General features: G+C 36.5%; 7 protein-coding genes across 11 annotated transcripts in view; 3 read left to right on the top strand and 4 right to left on the bottom strand.

The window, feature by feature from the left end:
* LOC104718304 (glycine-rich RNA-binding protein 4, mitochondrial-like) overlaps positions 1 to 778 on the top strand; it is a 2,331-nt gene extending 1,553 nt beyond the window's left edge. The window contains exon 5 of the mRNA XM_010436026.1: positions 543 to 778. Within this exon, the coding sequence (XP_010434328.1) occupies positions 543 to 649 (107 nt within the window). The 3' untranslated portion in view covers positions 650 to 778. The remainder of the gene's footprint in view (positions 1 to 542) is intronic.
* LOC104718305 (polygalacturonase QRT3-like) lies at positions 685 to 2,569 on the bottom strand. Its single transcript, XM_010436027.2, has 3 exons — positions 2,190 to 2,569; positions 1,882 to 2,109; positions 685 to 1,807 (listed from the first exon to the last, which is right to left on the bottom strand). The coding sequence occupies exons 1-3, from the start codon at positions 2,382 to 2,384 to the stop codon at positions 776 to 778; spliced, it is 1,455 nt and encodes a 484-aa protein (XP_010434329.1). The 5' UTR covers positions 2,385 to 2,569; the 3' UTR covers positions 685 to 775.
* LOC104718303 (polygalacturonase QRT3) lies at positions 4,088 to 7,462 on the bottom strand. Of its 3 annotated transcripts, none has more exons than XM_010436025.2 (4): positions 6,654 to 6,734; positions 6,323 to 6,538; positions 5,968 to 6,204; positions 4,088 to 5,242 (listed from the first exon to the last, which is right to left on the bottom strand). In XM_010436025.2, the coding sequence occupies exons 1-4, from the start codon at positions 6,717 to 6,719 to the stop codon at positions 4,244 to 4,246; spliced, it is 1,518 nt and encodes a 505-aa protein (XP_010434327.2). In that variant the 5' UTR covers positions 6,720 to 6,734; the 3' UTR covers positions 4,088 to 4,243. The 3 variants fall into 3 exon arrangements, with proteins under 3 accessions (XP_010434327.2, XP_010434324.1, XP_019086633.1); XM_010436022.2 differs by lacking the exon at positions 6,654 to 6,734 and adding an exon at positions 7,374 to 7,462 and having other exon boundaries at positions 4,091 to 5,242; XM_019231088.1 differs by having other exon boundaries at positions 4,091 to 5,242; positions 6,323 to 6,726.
* On the bottom strand, positions 8,930 to 14,219 carry LOC104718302. Of its 2 annotated transcripts, none has more exons than XM_010436020.2 (7): positions 14,008 to 14,219; positions 13,383 to 13,831; positions 12,866 to 13,051; positions 12,486 to 12,593; positions 11,995 to 12,198; positions 10,048 to 11,885; positions 8,930 to 9,879 (listed from the first exon to the last, which is right to left on the bottom strand). In XM_010436020.2, exons 1-7 carry the CDS (start codon positions 14,081 to 14,083, stop codon positions 9,333 to 9,335), a joined length of 3,408 nt encoding a protein of 1,135 aa, XP_010434322.1. In that variant the 5' UTR covers positions 14,084 to 14,219; the 3' UTR covers positions 8,930 to 9,332. The 2 variants fall into 2 exon arrangements, with proteins under 2 accessions (XP_010434322.1, XP_010434323.1); XM_010436021.2 differs by having other exon boundaries at positions 13,383 to 13,827; positions 14,008 to 14,096.
* On the top strand, positions 16,073 to 19,652 carry LOC104718300 (allantoate deiminase-like). 2 transcript variants are annotated; one of them, XM_010436019.2, is made up of 12 exons: positions 16,077 to 16,469; positions 16,763 to 16,851; positions 17,247 to 17,350; positions 17,443 to 17,527; positions 17,627 to 17,743; positions 17,835 to 17,944; positions 18,025 to 18,130; positions 18,229 to 18,315; positions 18,394 to 18,636; positions 18,748 to 18,873; positions 18,961 to 19,122; positions 19,338 to 19,652. In XM_010436019.2, exons 1-12 carry the CDS (start codon positions 16,223 to 16,225, stop codon positions 19,458 to 19,460), a joined length of 1,599 nt encoding a protein of 532 aa, XP_010434321.1. In that variant the 5' UTR covers positions 16,077 to 16,222; the 3' UTR covers positions 19,461 to 19,652. The 2 variants fall into 2 exon arrangements, with proteins under 2 accessions (XP_019086029.1, XP_010434321.1); XM_019230484.1 differs by lacking the exon at positions 19,338 to 19,652 and having other exon boundaries at positions 16,073 to 16,469; positions 18,788 to 18,873; positions 18,961 to 18,979.
* On the top strand, positions 21,043 to 23,397 carry LOC104720227 (FT-interacting protein 1-like). The gene has a single exon (XM_010438170.1). The coding sequence runs from the start codon at positions 21,043 to 21,045 to the stop codon at positions 23,395 to 23,397; it is 2,355 nt and encodes a 784-aa protein (XP_010436472.1).
* On the bottom strand, positions 23,708 to 26,444 carry LOC104718299 (pentatricopeptide repeat-containing protein At4g20090-like). The gene is made up of 2 exons (XM_010436018.2): positions 24,137 to 26,444; positions 23,708 to 23,926 (listed from the first exon to the last, which is right to left on the bottom strand). The coding sequence occupies exon 1, from the start codon at positions 26,240 to 26,242 to the stop codon at positions 24,254 to 24,256; it is 1,989 nt and encodes a 662-aa protein (XP_010434320.1). The 5' UTR covers positions 26,243 to 26,444; the 3' UTR covers positions 23,708 to 23,926; positions 24,137 to 24,253.

Here is a 27,716-nt window from a genome sequence, read left to right as displayed (position 1 = left end):
TGGTTTTATTTTGTGAAGGATTTGAGTTAGGATTGTGACTGTAACATGTGATTAGCTCTTGTGCTGGAACTTAGCAATCATTAGTGAAATTGAAGTTGCTTAGGTGATTTCTCTATCTTTCTTCGCTTTGGAATTTTCAGATTTACCGTTTTCCACAAGTGAAGATTTTCTCCAAAGGGAGTTTTCAGCTTTTGGAGAGATAGCTGAAGGTGTGTGTGTGTTTAGCTTTATGTGGTTGCATTTGCTCTGTTTTTGTTGCTTGAAAGGTTCAGGTTTATGGCAATTGATAAAGTTCACTCCTTTTATCTTTCAAAAACAGTTAAGCTTGTCAAAGATGAGTCAATGAAGAGATCAAAAGGTTATGCTTTTATTCAATTCAAGTCTCAGGATGATGCTTTTCTAGCCATTGAGACCATGGACCGTCGGGTAACAAAAAGCTTCTTTTCAACAAAAGCTTAAATGGATCACACGAGTTTAGAATGATCCTATTTTTTTGTTGCAGATGTACAATGGCAGGATGATTTATATAGACATTGCGAAACCAGGGAAACGTGATTTCCAAGGGTTGCCAAGGACTTCTGGACCCCCTGAGAAGACTCAAGTGCCAAAAGAAGCCACCAATGATGAGGTCGCTGATTGTTGGTATTAGTTGTTAGCATCTAGTTCACCAAACTGTAACTGATCTTGCATAAACCACTTCATATTATAGATATATGATTGTTGAAAGAATTATGAGTTGAATCAAGCTCCCTCATTTACAATGATCAATGTTGTTTTACTGGTATACAATAACTGACACAGTTCCAGTTACAGCTCTATCGGTTTCTACAACTACAACATTGTTGGAGACATTGGTCACTGCATTTGCAGGAATCTGCCCGGACTGAGAGAAAAACGAATGCTGGTAGTGGTTTATTCGGTTTGGGAATACCAAAACAGGGGAAAAATCAGCAACCCATCTTGTCCCATTTGCAGAAACCGTGGCCTTTCCGGTTGTTGATTTCAGTGTCATCCCTTCAGCATTGTTTTGATCAATCACAACTTGATCAATATCATGAAACTCCCCTTCCAGCTTAACAATAGGGAAGTTGTTTTTCGCAGTACCGCTAAACATGTTGTTGACAATGTTTACCCCGGAGATCCTCCCGTGTACTGATCTCAAGACGATGTTTGCATCTCCTAAGAACAAAGCGTTTGTGACATGAACGTGAACAGGATCTTCAATGACTATACCTGTGTAATCAAGGTAACAGTTGTCTATCCTCGTTAAATGAGCTTTCACTAGAATGCCTATTCCACCAAACCATGTAGCTTTGTTGTAGCAATGCACTCCTGTAACCATATTCGCCCCGCCATTCAAAGAGATACCGATACCAGCAGAGAAGATCACTACATCCGTAATGGCATTATCGTTACTCGAGATGTCAATTCCTGTTCCGGTAAATCCTCTTTCTCCTCTGTCTCCTCCTACCGTTGAATGTTGCCCCAAGAAAGAGTTTGAAATGTATGTCTCGTGACCTCCTTGGACTTTAATCCCCTGTGTTGTGAAATGGAGGAAGTAGCAGTTAGTTATACGAATACGAGCTGAGTCGATAACCAAAATGCCACCTCCCCTGAAGCTCGAGTCGAAGAGAACATCTTGAAAAGTCACATCCTCATAGGAGATTCCAGAGTTTTGATCTTTCTGGTCGGAGAAAGAATCCTCCGGCGAAACTTTCATTGGTTTCCCGGAGTTTGATGCTACGAGCTCGACCAAATGCCTATCACCGGGAAACACTTCGGATGCCCGGAAAGTCCCACCTTTTACCTGAATTACACCCAAAAAGTGTGTAAAGACTCGAACCTTTACACCAAAATTTCAAGATTTAATTAAGGACTGACCACGAGATTTCCACCGCCGGAGGAAGGGAACCTGAGAGGTTTTCCGATCATATAACTGCCACCTTGGAGATCAATAACAAGACCACCTAAATCAGCTACACGTGGAAGCATCTCAAGTCCAGTTTGTAACTGAAAAGCATCGGTTAATGCTTCAAGCATTGCGTCACTACTATCTTGTCCACCTGTCGGGTCAGCTCCGTAACCAATCGGGTATATCACCTTCCCCACCTGCACAAACCAAACCCACACGCTCACAAATTACATACACACATGCGGCTGAATAGTACAAACTGAATAGTACGAGTTACCATTTTGGGAGAGTGAGAAGAAGGAGGAGAAGAAACTGGTGAGAGAGTGGGAGCGACGGCGAGCCGTTCTTGGATCTTCTCTTGGAACTTTAAAAGCTTGGTCATGTCTCTTCTCAAGGATAATGTCTCTTCAAACACCATTGAAATTGTGATCAGAAACAGTAGCAACGAGCTTATAAAGCTATGGAGTCTCATCTTGTTTCTTCTTCTTGAGAGAGAAAGAGAGAGAGGAGTAGATTTGTGAGGAATGATTATGACGAAGATGCAGGGTAGATATAAGCGTGTGTGTGTGTCCTATTAAAAGGCATAACATTAGTCTCTGTTATAAATTTTTGATTTATTTTTTCTATGTACCGACTCGAGTTCCAATTTTATTAAACGGAAACACTTTAGATGGTTTTTGCTTTATTCATAAGAAAACGCGAAAAGGCATGAAAGAGAATATAAAGATTGTAGTACCTGGGGGGTTTGTTTAAAGGGACAAACCAATCAATTTGTTTAAAGGGGAAACAAATCCACTTAAAATTCTTGTCAGACAACTCAATCAAAATTAGGAAATAAAAGGGAATTAAAACTTTTTGAAGAACTAGGGTTATTGTATCAATTGTTGGATGATATTACAAGGAGAGAGTATCCTTCTATTTATATGAATTCATTAGGTTACAAGATAAGTCTATTTTTCTTAAATTTTAGATTGAATATTGAGAAAGTTTCCTCTTCTGATAATCAGGTCGGAATCTAGAGGCAATATAGCCGGTCTTGTTGTGCTTTTGATCATAGACTATTTAGATGTCATAAAAAGGGTTTACCGGTTTAGTTGATTTTTAGAATTAATTGGTTTATCTTTGGTTTAGATCGGTGGACCGCTGATTGAAAGTTCAAAAAAAAGAAAGATCAAAGTATTCGAAATGTCAAAAGTAACTTAATGTGATTTTTTCAGAATTGATGTTTAGTTGTTCCATCATTTCAGTAGAAAATTATATTATTATACGGTTTTAAAATGTGTTTTAACATTTTCCTAACCAACAAAATGAGTAAACTTCAAAAAGAAAATTTCATATTCCGAAATTTCCTGCTAAATTATCATTAAAGAATTTTTATTCTTTTGTGCTAAATTATAAATAAATATAAAATGAGAATTCTAGGAGAAAATAAAAATAATTCGTTCTAGTCTTTAGACTTTGTTAACAACCCCATCTCACTATCTCAAGACTTTATTCGTCATAAAGCCTGCTATTTTCCATAAATTATTCATCATTTAATAAGAAAATGATTATCACACACTTTTTTCTTTGCAAATAAAATACTGTATTTAAACTTTTCTGGTGCCAAACAAAACTTACAGAATTATAAATCGAAGACGTACAAGTAAATTAGTAACTTAAAATGGTGATTGAGTGTAGACACATTAATAAATTTTACTTTTTTACATTTAAAATACAGAGCATCAAAACCTTCTTCTGATATGTTCTTTCATAACCACCAACTTTTGAAGAAATTTTCAATTACATTAGGTGACTTTATTTGATTTTAGTGTATAGAAAAAATAGAGCATAGAGAGAGTTCTCTGGTAAAAAACATACTCCATTCAGAAGTATAAGTTTATACTCCCTCCGTTTCATAATATATGATGTTTTAGAGGTTTTTCTTTGTTTCATAATATAAGATGTTTTCAACTTTTTAAGTAACTTTTAGATTACTTTTCAATTTTTTATTATTTATTTTATGCAGTTTTGTTTATGATTGGTTGAATTTTTTTTAAATGGTTATTTCTTAATATGCGTGTTTTCACTCAAAACATCTTATATTTTGAAACGGAGAGAGTATTAGTGATTGCATTCAATTTCTTTTCAGACAACACAAGTAAATGTCTGCCAACAACTCTTCCATTGTATTCACAATTTTCGAGTTTTTATCATTTATCAGTACTTAAAAAAAAAAAATTCATCCTTCTAGGAAAAAATTACAATTAAAAAACCACAATTATAAATATTTTTGTTGTTTAAATTACCAATTATTAAAACCATTATTACGGCAAAAACACGACATTAAACTCATTGAGTCACTGTTACATAAACTGTCGCAGCAACAGGAGCGTTTGTCTCAACGACAACTCGGTTACCAGATACATTCCTTACCGCGTGTACCGGAAACGCGCCAGCTTCACTCGCCACCAGTGTGTATTGCACGTGATTGATCATGTCCGGGAACAACAAAACCGGGTTAAAATCAACGGTCCAAGACGTACCGTTTCCGTCGACGGATCCTTTAGCCACCGTAGATCTCGCTCCCATACCGTTCACACTGTTCCGATCAACGACCACCTGATCAACGGCCTCGAACGCCGTATTCGTCTGATCCAATTGCACAATCGGGACCCCGTTACCCGAACCGGAAAACATATTGTCCACAATGTTAACCCCTCGAACCAATCCGGTTATCGATTTCAACACAATAAACGCGTCTCCCAGAAAAAACGTCCCTGAAATCTGTAGCTGGACCGGGTCTTCCGCGACGATACCGGTATAATCCATATACGAATTCACAATCCGGTTTTGAGTTAAACCGGGTAAATTCAAATAAATTCCGGTTCCTCCAAAACCGGTTGCTTTGTTATAACAATGCACACCGGATAATAAGTTAGCTTGTCCCGATATCATTACTCCAATCCTCGCGGAGAATATGACGGTGTCGGTGACGGCGTTATCGTTACCCATCAGGTTTACGGCGGTGCCGGAAAAGTTTCTCTCCCCGCTGTCTCCACCGGCGGTTATGTGTTGACCGAGAAACGAGTTGCGAATGTAAGTCTCGTGTCCTCTTTTCACTAGAATACCGTTAGTGTCTCCGAACCTAGTGATGTAACAGTTGTCTATGCTTGTTCGGAGAGAGTTGATGACGGCGATTGCTCCGCCGCGGTAGTTGCAGTCGATGAGAAGATCTCTTAGAGTTATGTATTCGAAGATGTATTGTTGTTTTGACTTCTCGTCGTTTAGTTCGATCAAGTACCTATCCATCGGGAAATCATTTGATGCTCTTAGTGTGCCTCCGCTGATCTGACGTGTCACACAAGTCAAGAAACAAAACAAACCATCAATAATGTTATGATTGTAAAAGTAAGGACAAGTTATATTTAACGTTATTAACAAGACTTAAATTATTTCGACTTCCCTAGCATATATTAATAACAAGTCTGAGTTTTACTTTTTTTCCAACAACTTTAAATAATTTAGAAATGCATGGAAGTATATATAAAGTATAGAAAGTTGTAGCTTTGATGGAAACTTTAAATATTTTAAGTACTATATACTAAATCCAAAGGAAATAAAATCGAAAGCAAATCTCATAAATAAATAATTTTAAACCGGAAGAAACTTCTTTTGTTGGAGAGTTATAAAAAAGGTCATAATGTTTGAAATTAAGATAGAAACACATGCATAGAAGAAAGAAAGGAATCATTCTATTCTCGTGAAAGAAAAAAGAAGCTTTTAATTGATTTACTAACCTTTGGTTCACCAAACCTAATAAGAGCACCTTTAATCAAGTTTACGTTTAAACTAAGGTTCGACTAAAAATTCATGTTTTGATTATTTATAATAACATATGAATGAAATTTCATATCACGTCACATAGACGGCCCTTGAAGACATATTATTATAGGAACACGGATTTTGTCTTGTTGGTATATTAAATCACACGTACGGAGAAATCTAACTCTATTTGTAAAATATAGTTTTGATAAATAAATAAAAAATGATATAAGAAAATGAGAGACACTCACGAGGAGGTTTCCGGCGCCGGCTGAGGGAAACCGGAGAGGACGGCTGATTAAGTAGCTTCCGCCTTGGAGATCGATTCTTGCTCCTCCGAGATCATTTATACCTGCCATCAAGACTCCATGACTTGGACCATCAAATGCTTCTTCCATAGCTTTTAATATCGCATCAGTGCTATCTAATTTCCCTGTCGGATCGGCACCATATGATATCACTTGATACACTCGCGGACCGGGTACTGCCTACATCATTTTCATCTTATATATTAAACCAAACAAAGTACATATAAAAGATGAAAATCTTTTGAACAAACACAATCTGTACATAGACTCTATGATTAGAGAAGGTTATATTATATACCTGAGGAGGGGTAGGAGGAGGAGATACTATAGCCGGTAGGTTTCGACGAACCAATGAAGCTTTAAGGGCTTGCATTTCTGCCAGTTTCCGGTCATGAGGGGACATTGAACCTGAATATTTCTCGGCGAAGACCACTTGACTCACCATTAGACTCATTATCATCGCCAAGCAAACCGGCATGGCCATTTGAGTTTTCCTTAGCTCCATTGTTTCTTCCTGTTATAATCCAATGAGCCAAGTAAGAGAATGGCTGAAGGTAATGCTTGTGAGACATTTATATATATACGTATGTTGTTAGCACATGGAAAGAGAAAGGCCTAACTAAGGTTACCAATGAAACATTATACAAACTTTTGTCTTTTCTATTGGGAGTCACACATTTTGCACTCTTATACATCTTTGATCCCCTTATTTCCTCTTATATATTTTATACCGGTTAACGCAATAACGTTTTATTTGTTCTTAAAGATCCAAACTCTAGATATCGAATACGTTTTAATGAAAACTAAATTAAATCATCTATGAGTTACCTTGAAAATCTCTTCAAAATATCACTATATTTTTGGCGTTGTATACGTGGCTTAATTTTTATATAGAGAGGACTAATTAAGAGATAGATGTGGTAGTTAGTTTGCGGAAGATTGAAAAAGATCCACAAAAGTGCACAAAGGTATAGATTCATGCATTGTGAGATTAGATATTGTATGTAAAAGGGGTAAACCAAGTCATGGTGTTTTGGTTGGGGAGGTTTGAGTGGTGGATAGGTTTTTGGTAGAGTTTACTTTCACATTTTTATTTGAATATTTCTTCCAACTAAAGATATGCATTCACTCTTCCTCTTTTTTCCGCTTCCTAAAGCTCAAATATATTATTTGCTTAAGAATAGAATAAAAACGAAAGAATATTTTGCGTTAAGTATTGTAAAGCGTATGAAGTAAATCATATACAGATGAAATGTGTGTCTTTAACTTAATGTGTATGTGTATGTTTGGTTATCTACATTTACACCTTCTTCATGACGAAAGACAAAAGAAAGTAAGTAAAACGTTACCTCTAATTAATCTTGATTGCGAGCTTTTCTATAGTTCAAATCCCAAATACTGTTTAGGGACTCCGATGGGGTTGTATTTGAGGCCTGTGACAGAGCCGAAAGAAAAGTTAATAATGTGTTTTTTTTTTTGTCGCGCGAAAAGTTAATAATGTGTTTACTGTCACCACATAAGAAAATCAAATAAATCGGGTGTAAAAAACACTTTTGATTTGGGAAAAAAACTGAATATAAAGGAAGACAAGATGCATTTATATCATATAAATATATATTTACAAAAAAATGATTTCTCTGTTCAAAGATGAAAAAGACTTCATCTTAAAAAGAATTAAAACAGAGAAAAATTATAATCAAAGAATTATATATAATCAAATGCTTGGGTTAGAGATCACTCACGAGAAATATGAAATTGGCCTTTTATTCTCATAGCAAAATTGTAAAAGTTAGTCTAGAGTCATGTTAGGTGGTAAAATAATTAGGTCCCCAAGTCCACCTATTTATAAATCTGAAGGTTGATTAAAAACAGTTAATTTGCTACCAATTGCAAAAGAAAGAAACATATGAAACTGGATGCAAAGTAAGTAGGTTACACGAAGTTAATTAAATGCAAACCAAAACTCAACGGTAATGACATACGGTAACGTTTTTCCTCATCTTAGTTTGTTACAACTTCAAATTATGTTAATTAGTAGTAATAATGAATATATAAAAAAAAATGTAGAACATAAACTTTAATGGGCGTTGATGATAGTTTCTCAACTAATAGTTTCCCCTCATTAGAAAGAACAGAGTCACATAGCCACTATACAAGTAGCAAACCATTTCAGCTATGGTCATCAATTCATGAGATCCCGTTTTCACGAAATTAATCTTTCTGATCTCAATTCCAAATTCGAGAAACATCAAACAAAACAATGAAAGCTAAATGCAAAATACTTACACGAGCGTTAATATTGGCTTCTTCTCTTCTTCCTTCATTAACATTTCACACATTTGCTTTCATCTTCAAAGCAATTTTTTTTTGTTGTTGTCAACAAGTTGATTTCTTTTTAACCTGATTTTGTTTTTTTTTTTCCTCCCTTGGTTTTGGAAGTCCTGTGCAATATAATGTTCGGATTCCAAGTAAAGAAGTTTCTCTGATTTGTTTCCCATTCAATGATATTAAATTCAATGCATTATTCATTTAGTTCATTTTGACTAACTTAATTAGTCAATTCCCTTCCTCTAAAATAATTTTCATTGACCGAAAACAATTTTTATATGGTTGAGTATTATTACTATGGGTACATAATCATTTGAATTCATTTTATAATACAAAAAATTAGCTTAAACTGATTTAGGAAATAATATTAATTCTAATACCATCTTGTAATTTGTATATGGTCTACAACTACACTTTGCAACAATACTATTATAATCTGAACACTAGTATGCATAGATTTTAATAATATTTGGTCACCAACAAAAGTTTTGCTTTCAATAAAAGCTTTCATTATTGGCTAATTATCAGTGTTAGGTTGGATATTATTGAATTTAGCTTTTTCCCGGACCCATATATATTAATTAAACAAAATTTTCTAGTTATTTACATTACAAGGGTCCTCCTAGTCTACAATACATAACATAATCAACAGAAAAAAAATAGTTCAACTAAACAACGTTGAAGCAAACATCTCTCTTATGTGTGACCGAACCAAAACCCTTAACCATATGGTCCATGTGTGCATTGACCAGACCCGAGATTGATTGCAATTGGTTTTTCAAAACTCACATCGAAGCTGCAAGTCTCGTGACAGTTGTATGTTTCATTTGCAGCTTCGACGTGACAGTAGTCTCAAGCTTCTAAATCAATCCAATCACTGCATCTTTTCTTGCTTGCTCCCAAACTAGATCCTCCTAAGATCTTTAATCTTCCACCATATCTAAACTAAGTTCTTTGACACACTTAGTTTTATAATCTAGTCATGAAGCTTTCTTTACTGTAAACACAGGCTTGCCATTGAGAGGTAGGAGATTCCAGTAAGAACCATGCTGGTCAATGCAACAGCTTAGCCATTTTATTTGATATGAGCCAACTGGGAAACGCGAAACATCTAGCAAGCAGCTCGAGAACCCTTGTCTTCTCTCATTTGGTTCGAACTCCACAACCGTAGAAACGCCATTCTTGGTCCAATCAAATCGACCTGAAACTTCCAGCTTCTTACTAGACTTTATAGCATGATGATATAGCTTGTTACTCAATTCTACCAAATCTTCATCTCTCCAAGGGGAATAAGACTTTTGGTTTCTGTTGGTTTCACCGTGTTGAGTTGGAGTGTGATAAGCTAGTTTAGAATAGAGAAGGCAATACAGTTTGTTTAGTCGAACAGGGACTTTCTGTTGTTGTATGTTTTTCAACTGAAGACAAAGATCTAGTGACAGTTGAAACCCTTGTTCCACTGAAACTGTATTAGGAGTACGCTTGCCAACGCCTGAACTAAGAACAAATAGCTCGGCACCAACACAAGGCCTGAAAATTATTCCAAAGAAAAAAAAATTAGCCGAGAAAATACAGTAGAAATTTAGATATGGTCAAACATATTCATAATCCTTAATTCACTAGTGATCAGTAGTGATCTGGTGATATAGAAAACATAGAATATATATACAATAGCTAAAGTAAGCACGATGAGAATACCTTATGTTGAAGAAATGTTTTGGAATGCCAAAAGGAATCTGCATCCATTTCATAATTGCTTGTGAAAGTAGAGTCCTGCAACTTTGAGTAATCTCAGACATATTCTCCTCTTTTTGCATTGATATTGACTGATTCTGTAATCCATGAATGCATGCAAGAGCATCTCTGCAAATAGAGAGCAGCATCTTCACCTTCCTACAGACTCTCAATACCTGATTACTAGGTTGCAGGTGTAAACAGTTTAATGGTTTGTTTGCCCTAATGAGTATGTTGAGCTTTTCGCAGATTTCAGAATCCACTTTCCCTAGCCGTTGAACTAAATCTTGTACAAGCCTGGAGCACAGATCACTTTGTGTAGTGAAAGGAACCATTACTTCATGAAAAGAAAAATCAGGAATGAAAAGAACTATTCCAGCAGCAAAAGCCAGAACAGAACAGCTCAGTGAAAATGTTGCGATTATGCTAAAACTGCTGTCGTCTATGTCTATAAAACACTTTGCCAACATATCAAATTCTTTTGCCAACTTCTGTAGCTGAAGAGAAATTCGAGGAAGCTGCTGCAGAGAATTGCAACCAATCAAGATCGTTTCCTCCACTTGCTTCTTGTTGCGGATATCTTGGTTAAGCAGCCCGAGGGTTTCGACGAGATCAATCACAGTTTCCAGTCCCCGAGTTTTTAGAACCAAGAACCACGTTTGGAAACAGAACAGTTCACCTGATGCTATAATATTTCCTAACATTCCCAAAGACGATTGTAAATTCATATACGCATCATCAAGAGCTAAACTGTGGGCAAACTCTCCAGATGCCTCTTTGGAGAGTTCTGGTAAAGAACCGCTACTTCTCAACCAATTGACTAACTTGAAACTATCACCTGGTGTGAGAAGCAGTTGGAATTTCCCCTCAGCATGAGATAAATAGGTTAATGACTTTAACCAAAAACAGTTAACATCAGACTGGACGTTAGTTTTCAGCTTGTCAAAAATCAAAGCAGAGATGACCCAAGCACCCAAACGTGCTGCGTAAACCCCAGCTCTGTATGCAGGCCAGTAGTTTCTCTCCATCAAAATCTGATTCGAACAGTCAAGAGAAACGATTCCATAATTAACCATATCAGCAACAAGTGAGACGCCTAAATTTCCATCATCATGATTCACAGGGAATCCCCAAAGAAGTGGAGAATGTAATAGCAGAGTATATACCATTTTTGTGTGGAGATCAAAGAAGCTGCATGAACGTACACACTCAGTGATATGCTTCACCTTTTCATAAACTTGAGACAAAAGAGAATCATCGCCCTCGAGATTCTCCAAAAACACTATCAGGAACTTGTGTATAGATGCTAGAAACTCTGACCTCATGACCGCCCCTCTTTTGCCTTTATAATTGATAACACTAAGCAGCAGTTCATGATCTCCATCTGTTTTTCTTAAGAAGCCATCATTTAGGTTCACAATATACTCTAGGAATAACATGACTTTGTCAAGAACTAGCAGCCTCAGTTCAGAATGTTTCCCTAGTACTAGGTGGAGAACATTGAAGAGGTCTTGAACCTCACCAACTAGTGCATAGTCAACTTGCAAAGAATCCGAACATAAGCGTCCTAGCAAGGTGACCCTGTCCATGATTAATACAACGAGCTGCAGCGGAAGAGATATCGAAGAAACCTCAACTGATCTTATTTCTGCTGTCCGGACTATTTCTTTCCATATACCCACCAAAATACTGATAGCTAGACAACTGCTTGAGGAGATTCGCGAATGAGATGCATTCTCAACAATAGCTACGAGTTGATGTAATTCAGATGCATCAGCAGTACAGATTTTGTAGACAAGTATCTGCATTCACATCAAAGATAAGTAAGCATTTAATTTGAGACAAGTATCTGTCAATTTAAGCTTCATTAAGCATTCCAAACTAATAATAATACATATGGCTTATGAATACCTTCTGAAAAATTAGAAGAGCTTTAAGTTGCATATCTAATGAGAGGTCTTCTTGCTTTAGCAAGCTTGAAACACTTGCAATTTCTCTTTCATGGACAAGAGAGAAGCACATCCCTCTTTCTACGAGAAAGTGGAGACACCTCAATATCGCAACTCGAACATGAGAAGTCTTATCTTCACCCAGAAAGGGGATGATAACCTCGGCCTGAACCCACATTGAATAATATTAGACTTTTCTCTATTAGTTTGTATTTCAATAAATAGAGGAATAGTTTCCTTTTCTACAGAACCAAACGAAAATGATGCCTTATTTTCATTTTATATCAACCAGCTAGTGAAGACTCAAACTCAGCAAAACAGTGGCTATCTATTGCTACAAAAGTTATTTTCACAAGGGCCACTATATTGAATGTAAATTGTAAAACATTTAATTCATCAAGATCTGTCTAAACCAGCAATTAGAAAAAGGTATAAAGAGAAAAAAGAACATACCAGTTCAGAAGTAAGATAAGTAGATCTTGAAGCAAGCTTAGTCAGGGAAACCAAGAATGGAACCAAATTGTCCTCTTTTGGGGATTCCAGCATTAGCTTCATACAAATCTGCAATAAAATAATGGTTGACTGAATCTCAATACAGATGGCTTATTTAATGTGTTGCTATGATATTTCTTACATTGACAGAGTTTCATCATACATGTAGGTACTCTAATCTAGTAATCTACTACATTTTGAAATCTCAAGCTGGTAACAACAGCGAAATTAAATTGCAGTTTCAGCAAATCTTTCTTTTACCAAAAAAAATCTTGACGATATACTATACATGAAAATCCGTGAGCATTAGAAGCAGATAGAATAAGAATTAGACAAAGAACCTTGAATTCTCTATTAGAAATTGCATGCGAGCATCCCATTTTTGCAAAAACTCGCACAGCAGCTAACCTGGTCTTTGGCATTATATCTGGGAACTTCACCATGTCATTTAACATCCCCAAAACAACCAAAGAAAAGTCATCTGCTACTTCACAAAAGCAAGCTGCAGCAAACAGAGCTGATCTTACCTGCAAGCATAAAATGGATAGAACAGTTAATCGCATTGGTAAGCCAGTTGAGATTTTTCTTTAAACTTTGACTACACAGAGCCACTCAATCTTCAAATCTAACTTAAAAGGAACCCCCTGACATACATACAAGATCTGACAGTGAAACTTAAAATGTCCAGATGTGAATTATTTGTTACAAAATTCACACTTAACAATTAAACAAGCCCTCATGACTTGTAAGAAACACTAGCCGCAGAACACAATACCAAATGCGTGATTAAAAATAACTGTAACTTTTATGTATCATTCCAAGCAGAAAAGAAAAATAACTGAAATGAGCTATGGTTACCTCCAGCTCATGTGAAGAAACCATACTGGTGAAAATCAAGTACCGAACCGGAGCAAATTCGCAAGCGAAATCTCTCCAACAACCAAACAGAATCAAAGCCAAAGCTTTTGTCTCAGTATCACCCTTGTCATAAACATTCTTAACTCGTTTAAGAAGTTCCAAGTGGTTATACACCCTAGCCTTTGACAAAAACCAAGTTGCAGATTCACTTACGTTCTTCCTTCGATATAGCTTGAACATAGACATAAAAACCCGGACAACAGCTACCTTCACAAGCTTATCTCCAACACAAAACGCGTCAACTAGCCTCAACAAGATAGTATTGGCAAAGAGCCTATCTTCTTCAGGAACTAAACCAAATAAATTGTAAACAGCAATTACAGATTCCGGTTCTTTGCTCCATTGTTCAAGCTTCTCACCAGTCTCTAAGATAGCTTCCACGGCTCTAACTGATATAAACATCCCCAAAAAAATCAAAACTTTAACTTTTCCATAGTTCCCAGAGTAGACAACAAGAACTTCTTACATTCACTAAATAAAGCAAAGCAACCTCTTTAATCCTAAAGAATATATTTTTCTCAATTAAGGATTCATCATAATTGAAAAGTGTAACGAATTAAGTTACCTGGGTTTTTAGAACGAAGAGATTTCTCGAGCTTGATGCTCCATTCCATGGCGCAAGCTGCTGAAACCTTCTCCATGGTTTTTACAAACCTTCTTCAGTTCTAGGGTTTTCGAAGAAGAAACCGAAGAAGAGAAGGAGGTTGACAAATTTAAATCTTTCAAACCGAAAGGTTTACAAATTTTCACGCCATACGCTTGATGAAGCGGAGACTCCTCTTCTCTTCTCACGAATACAGAAAGAACATACAAAACAAAATTAAGTCTTCTATGACCAAAACCGGTCTGCCGATTTCGGTTCGGTTCAGCTAAGAGGTCCGGTTAAACAAATTTCGATAATTCGAGGCAAATCTTCATTATTGGGCTCACCACTTACGATAGATCTCGATCTCGTTTCAGTTGTTTCCGCACTAAGTGAGTTAGCTAAACACTCAGTCAATCTACTAGGTAAGCAAAATGTTAAATACTGTTATAATTGCAAATTAAGTATGTACTTTTTTGTTTGTAAAATAATAGTTGGATACCCTGAAAACAGATTTGTCATATCAACAACAAACATGTCCATGTAACAATTATATGACCTATTAGTTTTATTATTTAACGAATTGTGTTAAAGTGCATGACTAGGTAATGCAATAATTAAAGTCGGGCAAATTAAAATATGTTTCTTCCAAAATTTGGATGATTTAAAATCATATCGACTCGGATTAATCAAATGAACAAAATGGTTTACGTGTTGTCCCTAAGTTGATTAATCATAATTTAAGTGTCCAACCACAACGATCAAGTAAGTTGTTGATAATATTTAGTCACCTGAAATGCATCCGAGATACATGGATTTTGAACTAATTTTAAGTCTTTAATATCCACCCATACAAAAAGACTATATATAAGTACATCACTGAATTAGTTATGTTGGTAATCTAATCACTATCAAGTTTTTGTTAGTAAATTGCTAAATTTTAATGAAGCGTTACATCATAGTCTCTGTTCATAATATATGATGTTTTATAGATTTTTTTTTGTTTTATAATATAAGATGTTTTCAATTTTTAAGTAACTTTTAGATTATTTTTCTATTTTTTTATTATTTATTTTATGCAGTTTTGTTTATGATTGGTTGAATTTTTTTAAAGTGATTATTTCTTAATCTGTTTCACTCAAAACATTTTATATTTTGAAATGGAGTAAAAATATAATAACCGAACCAAGGGTGTCACGTGCGTCGATCACGTGGCTACTGGTCGGATACTAGAATCTTCGTTATTGGTTGGTGGGTCACAGTCACATACTCGCATATTTGCCTTATACGTAGAAGAAAAAGTGCATCACGACTCACGAATCACTACTTGACATTTAAAATACTCCTAACTAAACTACTACTTTCAAGGAAGGGCACAAAACTTCCAAAATGTAGAAAAATAAAGAAAACGGATCAATTGTGGAAGAAACATAAATTACTCAAGTAGTCAAAATGAATTGATAATATTGGGATTCTTAATTTTGTTTAGGTAACTTGTTAAACATTATGATCGGCGATAGAAACGAAAAAATTAGACGGCTTAAAACTGTTCTAGACATATATATATTACCAAATCGTTGTTGGATTGACAATTTCTGAAATTTAAACAGTATCAGAAATTCAGAATGATCATATAATTTGATCATTTTGCTATATTGTAAAAAGATTAAAACCGTCTAACAAAATGTAAAAAAGTTATGATTAGACGTCTTATGTTAGGCGATATAATTGATGAATGTTGTTTTTTAACGCCTATCGATATTGATTTGATTTGTTTAAATTTCATAGTGCACTAATAAATAATAAACTATACCCAAAAAAAAAAAAAAAGAAGCAGAGATATATTAGTATGTGTTTTGTCCATTTGGAATGCACATGAATCCTTCCTCACCCACATGTAACCTTCTCCACAAGATTCCACTGACAATCGCCACGTCATGTATTTCGATGGGCCCCATCTGACGTCCAAGTTGGACTAGTGGGTACCCACCAGCCGCCTCGTCCTCTCTCTCTCTCTCTTCTTCTTCTCTTCATCTCTCAGCCATGGAAGCCATAATAAAAAGGTGATCCCTTTCATCGTCTTTGTCTCTCTGTTTTATCATCACAGCACATCACAGCGAGTGGTGGTTCCGTTCCGTGGCTGTCTTTGTTTTCATCGTCGTTCAGAAAAAAAAAAGCTCTTTCGCATTCGGCAGCCATGGCGGTTCCTCATCCTTCTCCTTCTTCTTCCTCCTCCTCTAGATCTCATCATTTCTTTTCCCATGTCCATCACACTAGCTTCCATCATCATAACCATCATCATCATCCTTCGCTTGTGCTATTCTGGTGTCTCGTGTTTTCTCTGCTATCTCCTCTCGCTCTCTCCTCCTCCTCCTCTTCATCATCGGCGTCTTCTTCTTCTTCCTCTGCCTCGTCTTCGTCGTCGTCTTCTCAAATCTCTCTCGGTAAATATATCCGATTGATTCGAAATCAATTGAATCTTTAAAAAGAGGATTTTTTTTTTTTAATTTTTATTCCGGAACATTCTCTCTCTCAGTCTTGTTAGATTAGATTCTGTCTAGCTAGTGTTGTTCTTGTTTCACAATGTCTGCACCAACTAAATTCGTTTTAAAAAAATTCTCCTTTTCTCAATTTTTTTGATTCTGTGTGTTTATAATGTAATGATCTGCTCTCTGTTTATCTCTTTGCTCTGTTTCTTACCGAATTTGATTTTATTTGGTATGATTATCGAAAAAAGGAATCGGTGAAACAGAAGGGACGAAGCACGATCTGCATCAGGCGATCCTAAGAGACGAATCTGTTGCAAGGTTACACGAGCTTGGACAGGTATACTCATCAAAGAAAATTTTAAACTCGCTTTTAGCCTTCACTTGTTCTCTGTTTTCAAGATTTGTACTCTTCCATCTGTATTCTAAATCTCTAGTAGAAAAGTTATACCTTGTTATGAGATATGTCTTGGAATGTTTGTTTTCTTGTTTGACCAACATGATTGATAAGCTAGTTTGACGGTGGTGTCGTTGTCTCTCAGGGTTGCTCTTAATTTAATCAATACTTTTAAAACTCTTTTCTGGCTGTTCCCAGTCTGATGAAACTATTCCTAAGTTTCTTATACTGAATCCAGCTAATGTTATCTTAGAAGTGAATGCTTCTTTATTACTGAACATTAGATATATATCTTAGTTTTTTTTTTTTTTTTTGGTGTAATTTTCTTAAATTCACAGGTGAGTGATGCAGTTTCCCACCTAGAAAGAACTTTTATGAGTCCAGCATCCATAAGAGCAATAGATCTTCTCCGGGGATGGATGGAAGATGCCGGTTTATCAACGTTAGTTTATTAAAGCTACTCTCTTTTGTTGTTTATGGAGTTATCTACAAAACTTTCTTTAGTAGATGAAATTTGTTTTTTTTTTTTTGCAGATGGGTTGATTACATGGGCAATTTACATGGTCGAGTGGAGCCAAAGAATGGAAGCTCACAGGCTCTTCTAATTGGTTCCCATATGGTAATTCACAATTCTGTTTTTTGTTACCTGTGGTGTGAAACTGTGAATCTTGAATGAGATGATAATGCTGAAAATTGTATCTTGCTTTTGTGTCAACAGGACACTGTTATTGATGCCGGTAAATATGATGGCTCACTAGGAATTATTTCTGCAATCTCTGCATTAAAGGTTCTAAAAGCAAATGGCAAATTGGCTGAACTAAAGCGACCTGTTGAGGTTTGTCCAGACATATATACCGCATGAATTTATTTTTTGTAACCAGTGGAAATTATAAACAAGAAACCTATGTTATGTACATTCTTATCAGGTGATTGCATTTAGTGATGAGGAAGGAGTGAGGTTTCAGTGTACCTTCCTAGGCAGTGCTGCTCTGGCTGGAATCATGCCAGTTTCTCGGTTGGAGGTTACTGATAAAAGGTTTCATTCGAGGACCTTATCTTCTTCTCCTTATGTAGATTGAGTATACCTACTCACTTTTTCCATATTCATTCGCTCAGTGGTATTTCTGTGCAAGATGCTCTTAAAGAGAATGACATAGACATAACAGTGGAAAATTTAATGCAGCTGAAGTATGATCCTGCATCTATTTGGGGATATGTAGAGGTAAATCATAATTTAGCAAGGTTTTGTCTTGTATTTTTGATGAATTTGAGCCTTCAAGAGTGGTATAATGATTGTTGAATATGAATGTTTTCTTGTAGGTTCACATCGAGCAAGGGCCGGTGCTTGAATGGGTTGGTTATCCTTTAGGAGTAGTAAAAGGAATTGCAGGGCAGACAAGACTCAAGGTAACGTATTCACAGCTAAAAATTCATGTATAATCTTGGAGAAGGCTACTTGAAACCCAAATGGACAGAATTCTACAGGTTACTGTAAAAGGATCTCAAGGACATGCTGGAACAGTTCCTATGTCAATGCGTCAGGACCCTATGACTGGTGCCGCAGAACTGATTGTACTATTGGAAAGTGTTTGCAAAAACCCTAAAGGTTACTTATCTTGCAACGGTCAATGCAATGAGGACACAATAGAATCACTTGCTAATTCACTTGTTTGTACTGTTGGAGAAATCTCAACGTGGCCTAGTGCTAGCAATGTCATCCCAGGCCAGGTAAGAGAATGGAAACTAATCTCTTCTTTTTACCCATACGTCTTAGTTATCTCTATTGGTCTTGTGGATGAGCTCCAAATGATTTCATGGAGATGAATGGAATGAATTCAGGTAACTTTCACTGTGGATTTACGTACGATAGATGATGTAGGACGCAATGCTATTCTCCATGACTTATCAACTAGGATGTACAAGATATGTGATAAAAGATCGCTTTTGTGCTCCATTGAAAGAAAGGTAAATGTTGTTGTAGAATTCTTAAAACCTTATACTCCCTCATGATCTTCTTCTTACCAACTTGTCCCCGATTTATCATCATTGCAGCACGATGCGGACGCAGTAATGTCAGACCCGCATTTGAGTTCACAGCTGAAATCGGCAGCTCAGAGTGCCCTTAAGAAGATGACAGGAGAGGTCCAAGAAGAGGTCCCCGTGCTAATGAGCGGAGCAGGACATGATGCTATGGCTATGTCCTACTTAACTAAGGTAATTGAATTGAAACTCAGACTTCTTAGTGTAAAAGGCTTATCTCCCTTGAGTTCACAAACATCTTCCTCACTTGAAAACCAATGAGCAAGACTTTATTGCTAGTCCAAACACTTTTAGGATGTTGCAAAAGATATCCACATGTTTTAGGGCTTATAAGCTGTGGGTTTGTCCCTTGGTTCATACACTTAAAAGGGATTTTTTTTTCCCGGCAGGTGGGAATGTTGTTCGTCCGGTGTCGTGGAGGAATAAGTCATTCTCCGGCAGAACATGTGTTGGATGACGATGTTGGTGCAGTCGGTTTGGCCATCTTGGAGTTTCTAGAGTCTCAAATGTAAAACATTCTTTAAAAGAAACAGAGTGGAGTCTTGTATCTCATAGAGACTCCACGAAATATGTACAGTCAACAGTGTCACTTGATGGTATTCGTCGTTGTGTACTCCTTGGAACTGCATTTGTATAGAATTAGTCCGATTCTTAAAATGTATGAAACATTGTTAATCTTATCCTTAATGGTACCGTACAATCCACGCAATAACTTGATGGTATCTTCCAATATAGTGCATGAAAGTCTATAAATATTTATAATATAGAGATGTAAAATTCCAATTACGTAAGTGAGAGTGAGTGCCTTCAAAAAATTATTTTCCTATTTCTCGTTAATGTACTTATCACATTGACCAATTGATCACTATCTCAAATATCTTGTAGAGCTTCAATATCTCTCTCTCTGTCTGCTCTCTTTCACTTTCGATCTGCCTCGGATATGCTTATGTCTCATAAGGCTTTCTCTGTATAATATGTGACGCTAGCTAGTGTGAAAGAGGAGTTTCTTCTTAAGGTAAATCGAGTGGAGTTTAATTTCTCAAAGAGGTTCCTTCAATATTTGCATGGATTCTAGATTGAAACTATTATTTAACATAGCCACCTCGTCGAATCGTATCATATCAACTTAGTTTGTGAATTATACGGAGTTTTAGTGTTAAAAGGCTCAAATCTTAATTTATTAAAAAATATACAATTTTTTGTTGTTGAAAATATACAATTTTTACCCTGTAACTATAACCAACAAAAGCTCCGGTTTGAGTATAAAGTTATGAATCATTTACCGTTAAAAAAGTGCCACTAATTGTAGAAGAAAATGGACATAATTAAAGAAACTGTGTTTTTGTTTTCTTGGTTTTGATTTGGCTACTCAAAAATTATAAATATTTAAATAGTCCACTGATTTAGGTTTTGTTATGATACGGTATTAAAAAATAGATTTGATGATTGACTACTATCTTTATTTACGTTATTATTTTGATAGTTTCGTATTGAAAAGAAAATTGCAAAATCTCATATACCAAAGATTCTTTTAAAAAAAAAAAACAATATATATAGCAAACATTTCCGATTTAAACATACATAGCATGTCTTTTTAAATCTTCAAGATATGAGATTTTGAAAGATACCAGAACGGCATAACCGAATTATGGTGTAAATGATATTAATCGTGTATTCCTTTTTTATAATAAACGATTCCGAATAATTAGCGAAAGTAATTATGATGAGATACTCATTGAGTGCTTAAAGTTTTATTTATTTATTTTAATTTTGTACAATTAAAACAGTAATTTATTAGGGAGATAATTTAGGAATTAATACGAGGTTAAATGTAACGATTGTATAATTTTGAAATCATTCAAAAAAAAAAAAACATTTAAGCCTATAATTTCCACTTTTTATGGTTGCTTAAACCCAGCAAATCACGTTGACCAAATAAACCAAAAAAGAAAACCCTACAGTTTCAAAAGTTCGTGAAGAAGAAGGAAGAACAAAAGTCATTACTCTGTTTAGGTTTGAATCTTTCTTCAGAACATTTTGAGATTCTCTCTCTTTTTTGTTTTTCTAATTGTTTTCTTGAACATACGACAGGAAATGGCGGCGAACGGTACCGTAAACGGGAACGGGAACGGAAACAGAAATGGTAACGGTAACAGAAATGGAGATTTCTCATTGAAAGAGACAAGTCCCAAAATCGGAAATGGTGGTGGTAACGGCGGCGAGAAGCTGACGTCATCGTTCGATCTCGTGGAGGCGATGCATTTCCTCTACGCTAGGATCGTCCGTGCTCGAGCCTTACCGGCCAACGACTCCTTCATCGAAGTCAAGATCGGAAGCTACAAAGGGAGAACAAAGCAGAGCTTAAACTCAAACCCTAACCCTGAGTTTCACGAGACCTTCGCCTTCACGAAAGCTCGTCTCCAAGGGAACATTTTAGAAGTGGTCGTACGAAACAAAGATGACTCAAACGACGAGGAGATCATCGGGAGATGTAAGTTCGATGTGGCGGAGATTCCTACACGTGTTCCTCCTGATAGTCCATTGGCTCCTCAATGGTATAGATTGGAAGATCGAAACGGTGTCAAGATCGGAGGAGAGATTATGTTATCTGTTTGGATTGGGACGCAAGCTGATGAGGTTTTCTCGGAGGCTTGGCATTCGGATTCGGCGACGGTTATGGGAGAAAACGTGGTGAACACGCGCTCTAAGGTTTATCTTTCACCGAGGCTCTGGTACTTGAGAGTTACCCTAATCGAAGCTCAGGATTTGGCCCTGTTGCATCAGAACCGGACCAATCCAGAGATTCTGATTAAAGGGTTTCTTGGCAACGTTGTTGTGAGGAGTCGGATATCGCAGACCAAGAGTGTGAATCCTGTGTGGAATGAAGATATGATGTTTGTAGCTGTTGAGCCGTTTGAGGACAGTTTGGTACTTAGCGTGGAAGATAAGCTAGGGCAGAAAGAAGAGTGTTTAGGAAAGTGTGAGATAAAGTTATCTCAGGTTGAGAGGAGGGTCTCTCCTGGTCCAGTGCCGGCATTGTGGTACAACGTGGAACACGTCGGTGAGAATGGAGAAGCGAAGAGATTTGCAGGGAGGATTCACTTGCGGGTTTCTTTAGACGGAGGTTATCACGTTCTTGATGAATCGATTCAGTATAGCAGCGATTACAGAGCTTCTGCTAAGCTTCTATGGACTCCAGCTATTGGTGTGTTGGAGCTAGGCGTGTTAAACGCTACAGGTCTAATGCCGATGAAGTCACGAGAAGGTCGAGGAACAACTGATGCTTATTGCGTTGCGAAGTATGGAACAAAATGGGTGAGAACGAGGACTATTGTGGACACTTTTGATCCAAAGTGGAACGAGCAGTATACTTGGGAAGTCTATGATCCTTACACGGTGATAACAATTGGTGTTTTCGATAATCTGAATTTATTTGGTGCGGGTAACGAGAACCGTCTGATCAAGGATTCGAGGATTGGGAAGATCAGGATACGTCTATCGACCCTTGTAACCTCGAAGATCTACACACATTCTTATCCTTTAATGGTTTTGAAACCAGATGGGGTTAAGAAAATGGGGGAGATTCAGCTCGCGGTTAGGTTTACTGCAACATCTATGATCGATATGCTTCAGAAATACACAGAGCCGTTGCTTCCACAAATGCATTACATATTTCCATTGTCTATTTACCAACTAGACAGCCTTAGACATCAAGCTACTCACATTCTATGCATCAAGCTCGGGCGCAATGAGCCAGCACTTGGAAGAGATGTTGTTGAGTATATGCTCGATGTGGGATCAAACATGTGGAGTCTAAGAAGAGGAAGAGCGAATTTTGAACGTCTTGTTGCGTTTTTCGATGGCTGGGTTGATGCTTGGAAATGGTTTGATGAGGTTTGCAAATGGAAAAGCCCTGCCACGACGGTTTTGATCCATGTCGTTTTCTTGTTCGTTGTTTTTCTCCCTAAGTACTGCGTTGTCTCGTTGCTTCTATATTGCTTTGTGTTCGGGTTATACAGGTTCAGTTTGAGACCGAGACATCCTCCACACATGGATATAAAGCTGTCTAAAGCTGATTCGGCTTTGCCTGATGAGCTAGACGAGGAGTTTGATGCGTTTCCAAGCGCGAAATCTGGAGATGTGCTGAAGAAAAGGTATGATAGGTTGCGTGGGATAGCAGGGAGGATGATGATTGTGTTGGGAGATTTGGCTACACAAGGAGAAAGAGTGAAAAGTTTGTTGAGTTGGAGAGATCCGAGAGCAACGTCTCTGTTCTTAGCCTTCTGTCTAGTTGGCTGTGGAGTGATTTGTTTCGTCTCCATGAAGTTACTGCTCACTTTTCTTGCTTTCTACGTCATGCGACATCCTAGGACTAGGGTTTTCAATATACCTTCTATTCCTCAGAACTTCTTTAGGAGATTACCATCAAGAGCTGATAGCATCTTGTAAGAGTATTGGATTGATTGATCTATCATTTGTTTTTAGTCTGAATCTGTATGGAAGGGTTATTCTATGCATCACTTTAAAATGAATCCAACTACAGTATATTGTCAAATTAAAAGATTGTTTCTTTGCTCTGCGTCTGAGAACTGCTAGGCTTAGCTAGGGAGCTGATAGCATTTGTGCGTATGCAAGAGATAGACTTATTTAAGCCGAATTTGAACAGAAGATAACAGTTATTTACTTTTTCTCTTTTCTGAATCCTGACATATGTCTCATTGACAGTGACCTTGATATATAACGGTAGAGCTGGGCCAAAGATTTCAAAAATTTCCTATAGATTCTTTAAAGGAATGTATTGTTACTATAAATAGTTTCAAGGTAAGAAATAAGTAGGTGAATCACATACAAGAATCTTTGAGCTTCGCTTATGGAACATTGCTGAACATTTTCACAGACTTCTCTTTGCCTATGAGCTCGAAGTTTTGCACCATGGAGAGACCAATAAGACTTGGAAGATCTTTCCTTTTGGTTTAAGCTGCAGAAAGAAATAGTAATCAAACAATGAAATAAACAGAACAAATATCTCAAATCAAACATGTATGAAACATAAGCAACGGGGATTCAGTGACAATAAACAAGGGGTTTTCATATCCATTATAAACTTTGGCTAATGTGGTCTCAGTCACGAATAAATCAGGTAACATGTTTACAAAGTTAGAATTGCAAGTATAGAAGAACTATCTACCTGTTCTCGAGCGCATTTCTGGTTTTTCCATAACTCCAGAAGCCCAAAAGTCCCAAGCATGGAACGCTTTTTAAGTTGGAAGCAATGCAATATTTGCACAAAAATGCTAAGTAATGTTCAAGTATATAGGTTCCTCCAGCATTTATCAATGGCGGCATTGATCTTCTTTGGTTTACAGATCTCTGGAACAATCATCGCCCAAGTGGAAGTCTTCGGTGCCAGATACTTACGCAGCATTACTTCCACAATCTTACAAGCGCCTGATACTCTCTGACGCTTTAAGAGCCTCACAACAAGTTCTTCAAGAAAACTCCTTTCTTCTTCACAAGAATCTGACTTCTCGCTCAAAGTATTCAAAAAGGTGTTACACGTAATAAGATCGGGATCACAACCTCTATCTAACATACAGTTCAAGAGATCAACTGCTCTAGAGACATCTTTCTGCTTACATAAGCCATCGAGAAGTATATTGTAAGTAACAACATCAGGTTGTGACTTGGGTTCTTCTTGGCATAACATCTCATGGTAAAGTTTTAATGCCGCATCCATTGAGCCAATACCACAAAGACCTTTTATCATTGAGCTATAAGCTACTGTGTCAGGTTTGATCCCGATAGTGAGCATCTTCGACCACACCATCATAGCATCATCAACTCTCCCAACCCCACAAAGACCGTCCATAAGAACACTATAACAAAACTCATTTCGAGAACATCCGGTTTTATCCATCTCTCTCCACACTTGAATCGCTTCTTCACTAAGACCAACTTTGAAATATCCTTTCATCAAAGAGCTATACGTGTACGCATTAGGCAAGCAGCCACTATTAATCATTCCATTAAGTATCTCTTTAGCTTCATTTGGTTTCCCTTCACGGCATAAACCATCTACAAGAGCACTATACACAACAACATTGGGCCGGCAACCTTTCTCCGCCATTTTCTGCCACAAGGTCATAGCCTCCTCAGCTTTGCCTTCTTTAAACAACCCACTTATAAGAACCGAATAAATATGCTGATTCAAACAATACCCTCTTTCTTCCATAGAGATCAACAACCTCACCGCATCACTTGCTCGTCTTCGCTTAACCAACCCATTAATGAGCGTTCCATATGTGACATCATTTGGGATACATTTGCTAGACACCATCCGTTCTAAGAGACTAACAGCTTTATCCAATTTACCCTTGAGACATAGACCATGAATAAGCGTATTATAAGTTACCTCATTAGGAGCACAACCTTTCAGAAACATATTATCCACAAGCTTTGTCACCCGTGTCAAATCCCCTTTCCTGCACAACCCATCAATCAACACATTATAAGTAACCGGAGTCGGTGAACATCCCTCGCTCTGCATCTCATCCAACAGTAGAACCGCTTCATCAATCCTTTCCTCCTTACACAACCCATCCATCAATGTACAATACGTATAACCATCAGGCAAACACTTTTTCTCAGGCATTCCCCTGAAGACCTCAATCGCCCTGTCCACAAACCGCAACTTGCAAAGAGCCTTAATGACCAGATTAAAACTCAACCCGTTAGGAGAAATGTTCATGTTCATGTTGGAATTCACAACATAATCATAAAACTCCAATCCACGGTGATAAAGACACTCGTTTATAATCACATTCAGGACAGAGTTGAAGGACTTAACACTACGTTTGCAGTGAAACTCATCGACCATCCTATGAAACAAGTCTACAGCTTTCTCAGGCAAATGTGCTTTCCCATAAGCTCTGAAGACAACAATGAAACTATGCTCACTAATGACTCTGTTCTCTAATCTAACTCGACTCAAAAGGATCTCCACCGAAGCAAAATCACCCGAATTGGCGTAACTCTCAATCATTGAAGATAAAGTGGAATCACCCAACTTGTAAGAACCCATTTTGGGAGCCGATTTAAACATTTGTTCCGAGATTGGAGCTTCCGATAGATTCTTGGCTTCCATTGATAGGTTAGGAGAAACAGAAACAGAAGAAGAGAAGGGGAGAAGAGTAATAGAGAACTTAACCTTAACTGGGTAACTCGAAAGGATTCGACTTTGGTTGAGGAAGTAGCTGAAGAAGCTGATACGGATTGGGAATGGGCATTTGGGCATCAAACTCTTGAGGGTTTTTGCTTAAACCCTTATTTTGGGGATTTTTTTTTCAATGTTTGATTGTTATCGCGAAAGAGATATAGAGATAGAGAGATATTGAAACTCTTATGATGTCTCTCGCTCTCTCTGTTGCTGATTTGAAAGAGAGGATGGTGATGGAATACGAGAGTTTCGATCAATTGAGAGTTTTGTTGATTTTGATTTTGCCTCACTTCACTCTTATTGAATAAGGGATGCTTTTTTTTTTTTTCCTTTTGGTTATTTTTCTTTTCAAATCATGTGTAAGCTTTCTCGTAAATTAAATTTGTATAAATCACAATTTTGACGTATTTTTTTACCAACGAAAGAGTTTTATTTTTGGTATTTTCATTTTAACGAAAGAATCAGAGTACCCACTTACGTAGTACTGTTTAATAAGTAAACAAAATATAATTACACATATTAAATAGTTAACTAAATTTAGTCATGTAGAAACTATAAAGTTTACTTGACATAATGGCGATATGATTTTGTAACTTTTTATATTTTGATAAGATGACGCTTTATATAAAGTGACTAGAATTTATACGGTTTCAAACTTTTGAGTATAAATGTATATAAACATTAAACTTATTTTAGTAAATGATATACAATATATATATTGTTGAAAATAATATTTTTTTGTTATATCTGTTTGCTTAGATTTAGTTTAAACTTTTTATTAGTAAAAATCATTCAATATAAATATAACCATCTGAAGTTTAAAAGATAAATCTATATAAATACCATACTTATTTTATTTGTCTTGTGAAAAAAAAAAATTATTTGTCTAGTGTGGTAATACTATTTTCTTGGCAAATAAACAATATATCACATAGTAATAAAAAATGACTTACAAACCTCATTGAAAGAGTCGGCAATCTTCTGACTTTTTATTGTTATAAGAGTTCATTCCATATTCATATCCCATGAAATTTTTTTTTTTTAAAGTTCTAACGTGGAATGTCGATCGTGAGCCTAATTATAGAGATCATTTAAACATATCGATATCCCACATTAAATGCAAATATACAAAGTTTCATGAACATTTTTATTGTTATGTCGCAATAACAAGGTTGTCCAAATGCGTCACATGCTATAATAGAATTTCCAACAAAGTCAAGAATACTTAGATGGTGAAACGGTTGAATCCGACAAGGAATATCCGTTCACTGATACAAGTTACATATCTTTCTAAAACCTTATATGCTAATTTTGTGATGCAACCTCAGCTTCGTCTTTTTTAAAAAACGTAGTGTACTTTAAATATGTTTTTTTGGGTTAAAAGCATTTGATAAATCTGATGAAATCTCAAGCTTGTTTTATTTTACATTTTTATTATGTTATAGAATTGTAGCTGCAGTTGATAATATGTCTGATGAGATATGCTACACAAATCACATGTCAGTTTTTGTAACAACTTACATATCATGTTTTCTATATTTTGTGACTATTG

Source organism: Camelina sativa, chromosome 10 (genome assembly GCF_000633955.1).
Source record: "Camelina sativa cultivar DH55 chromosome 10, Cs, whole genome shotgun sequence".
NCBI lineage: Eukaryota > Viridiplantae > Streptophyta > Magnoliopsida > Brassicales > Brassicaceae > Camelina > Camelina sativa.
The sequence above is the reverse complement of the archived record's forward strand: the minus strand, read 5'-3'. Positions and strand labels throughout refer to the sequence as shown.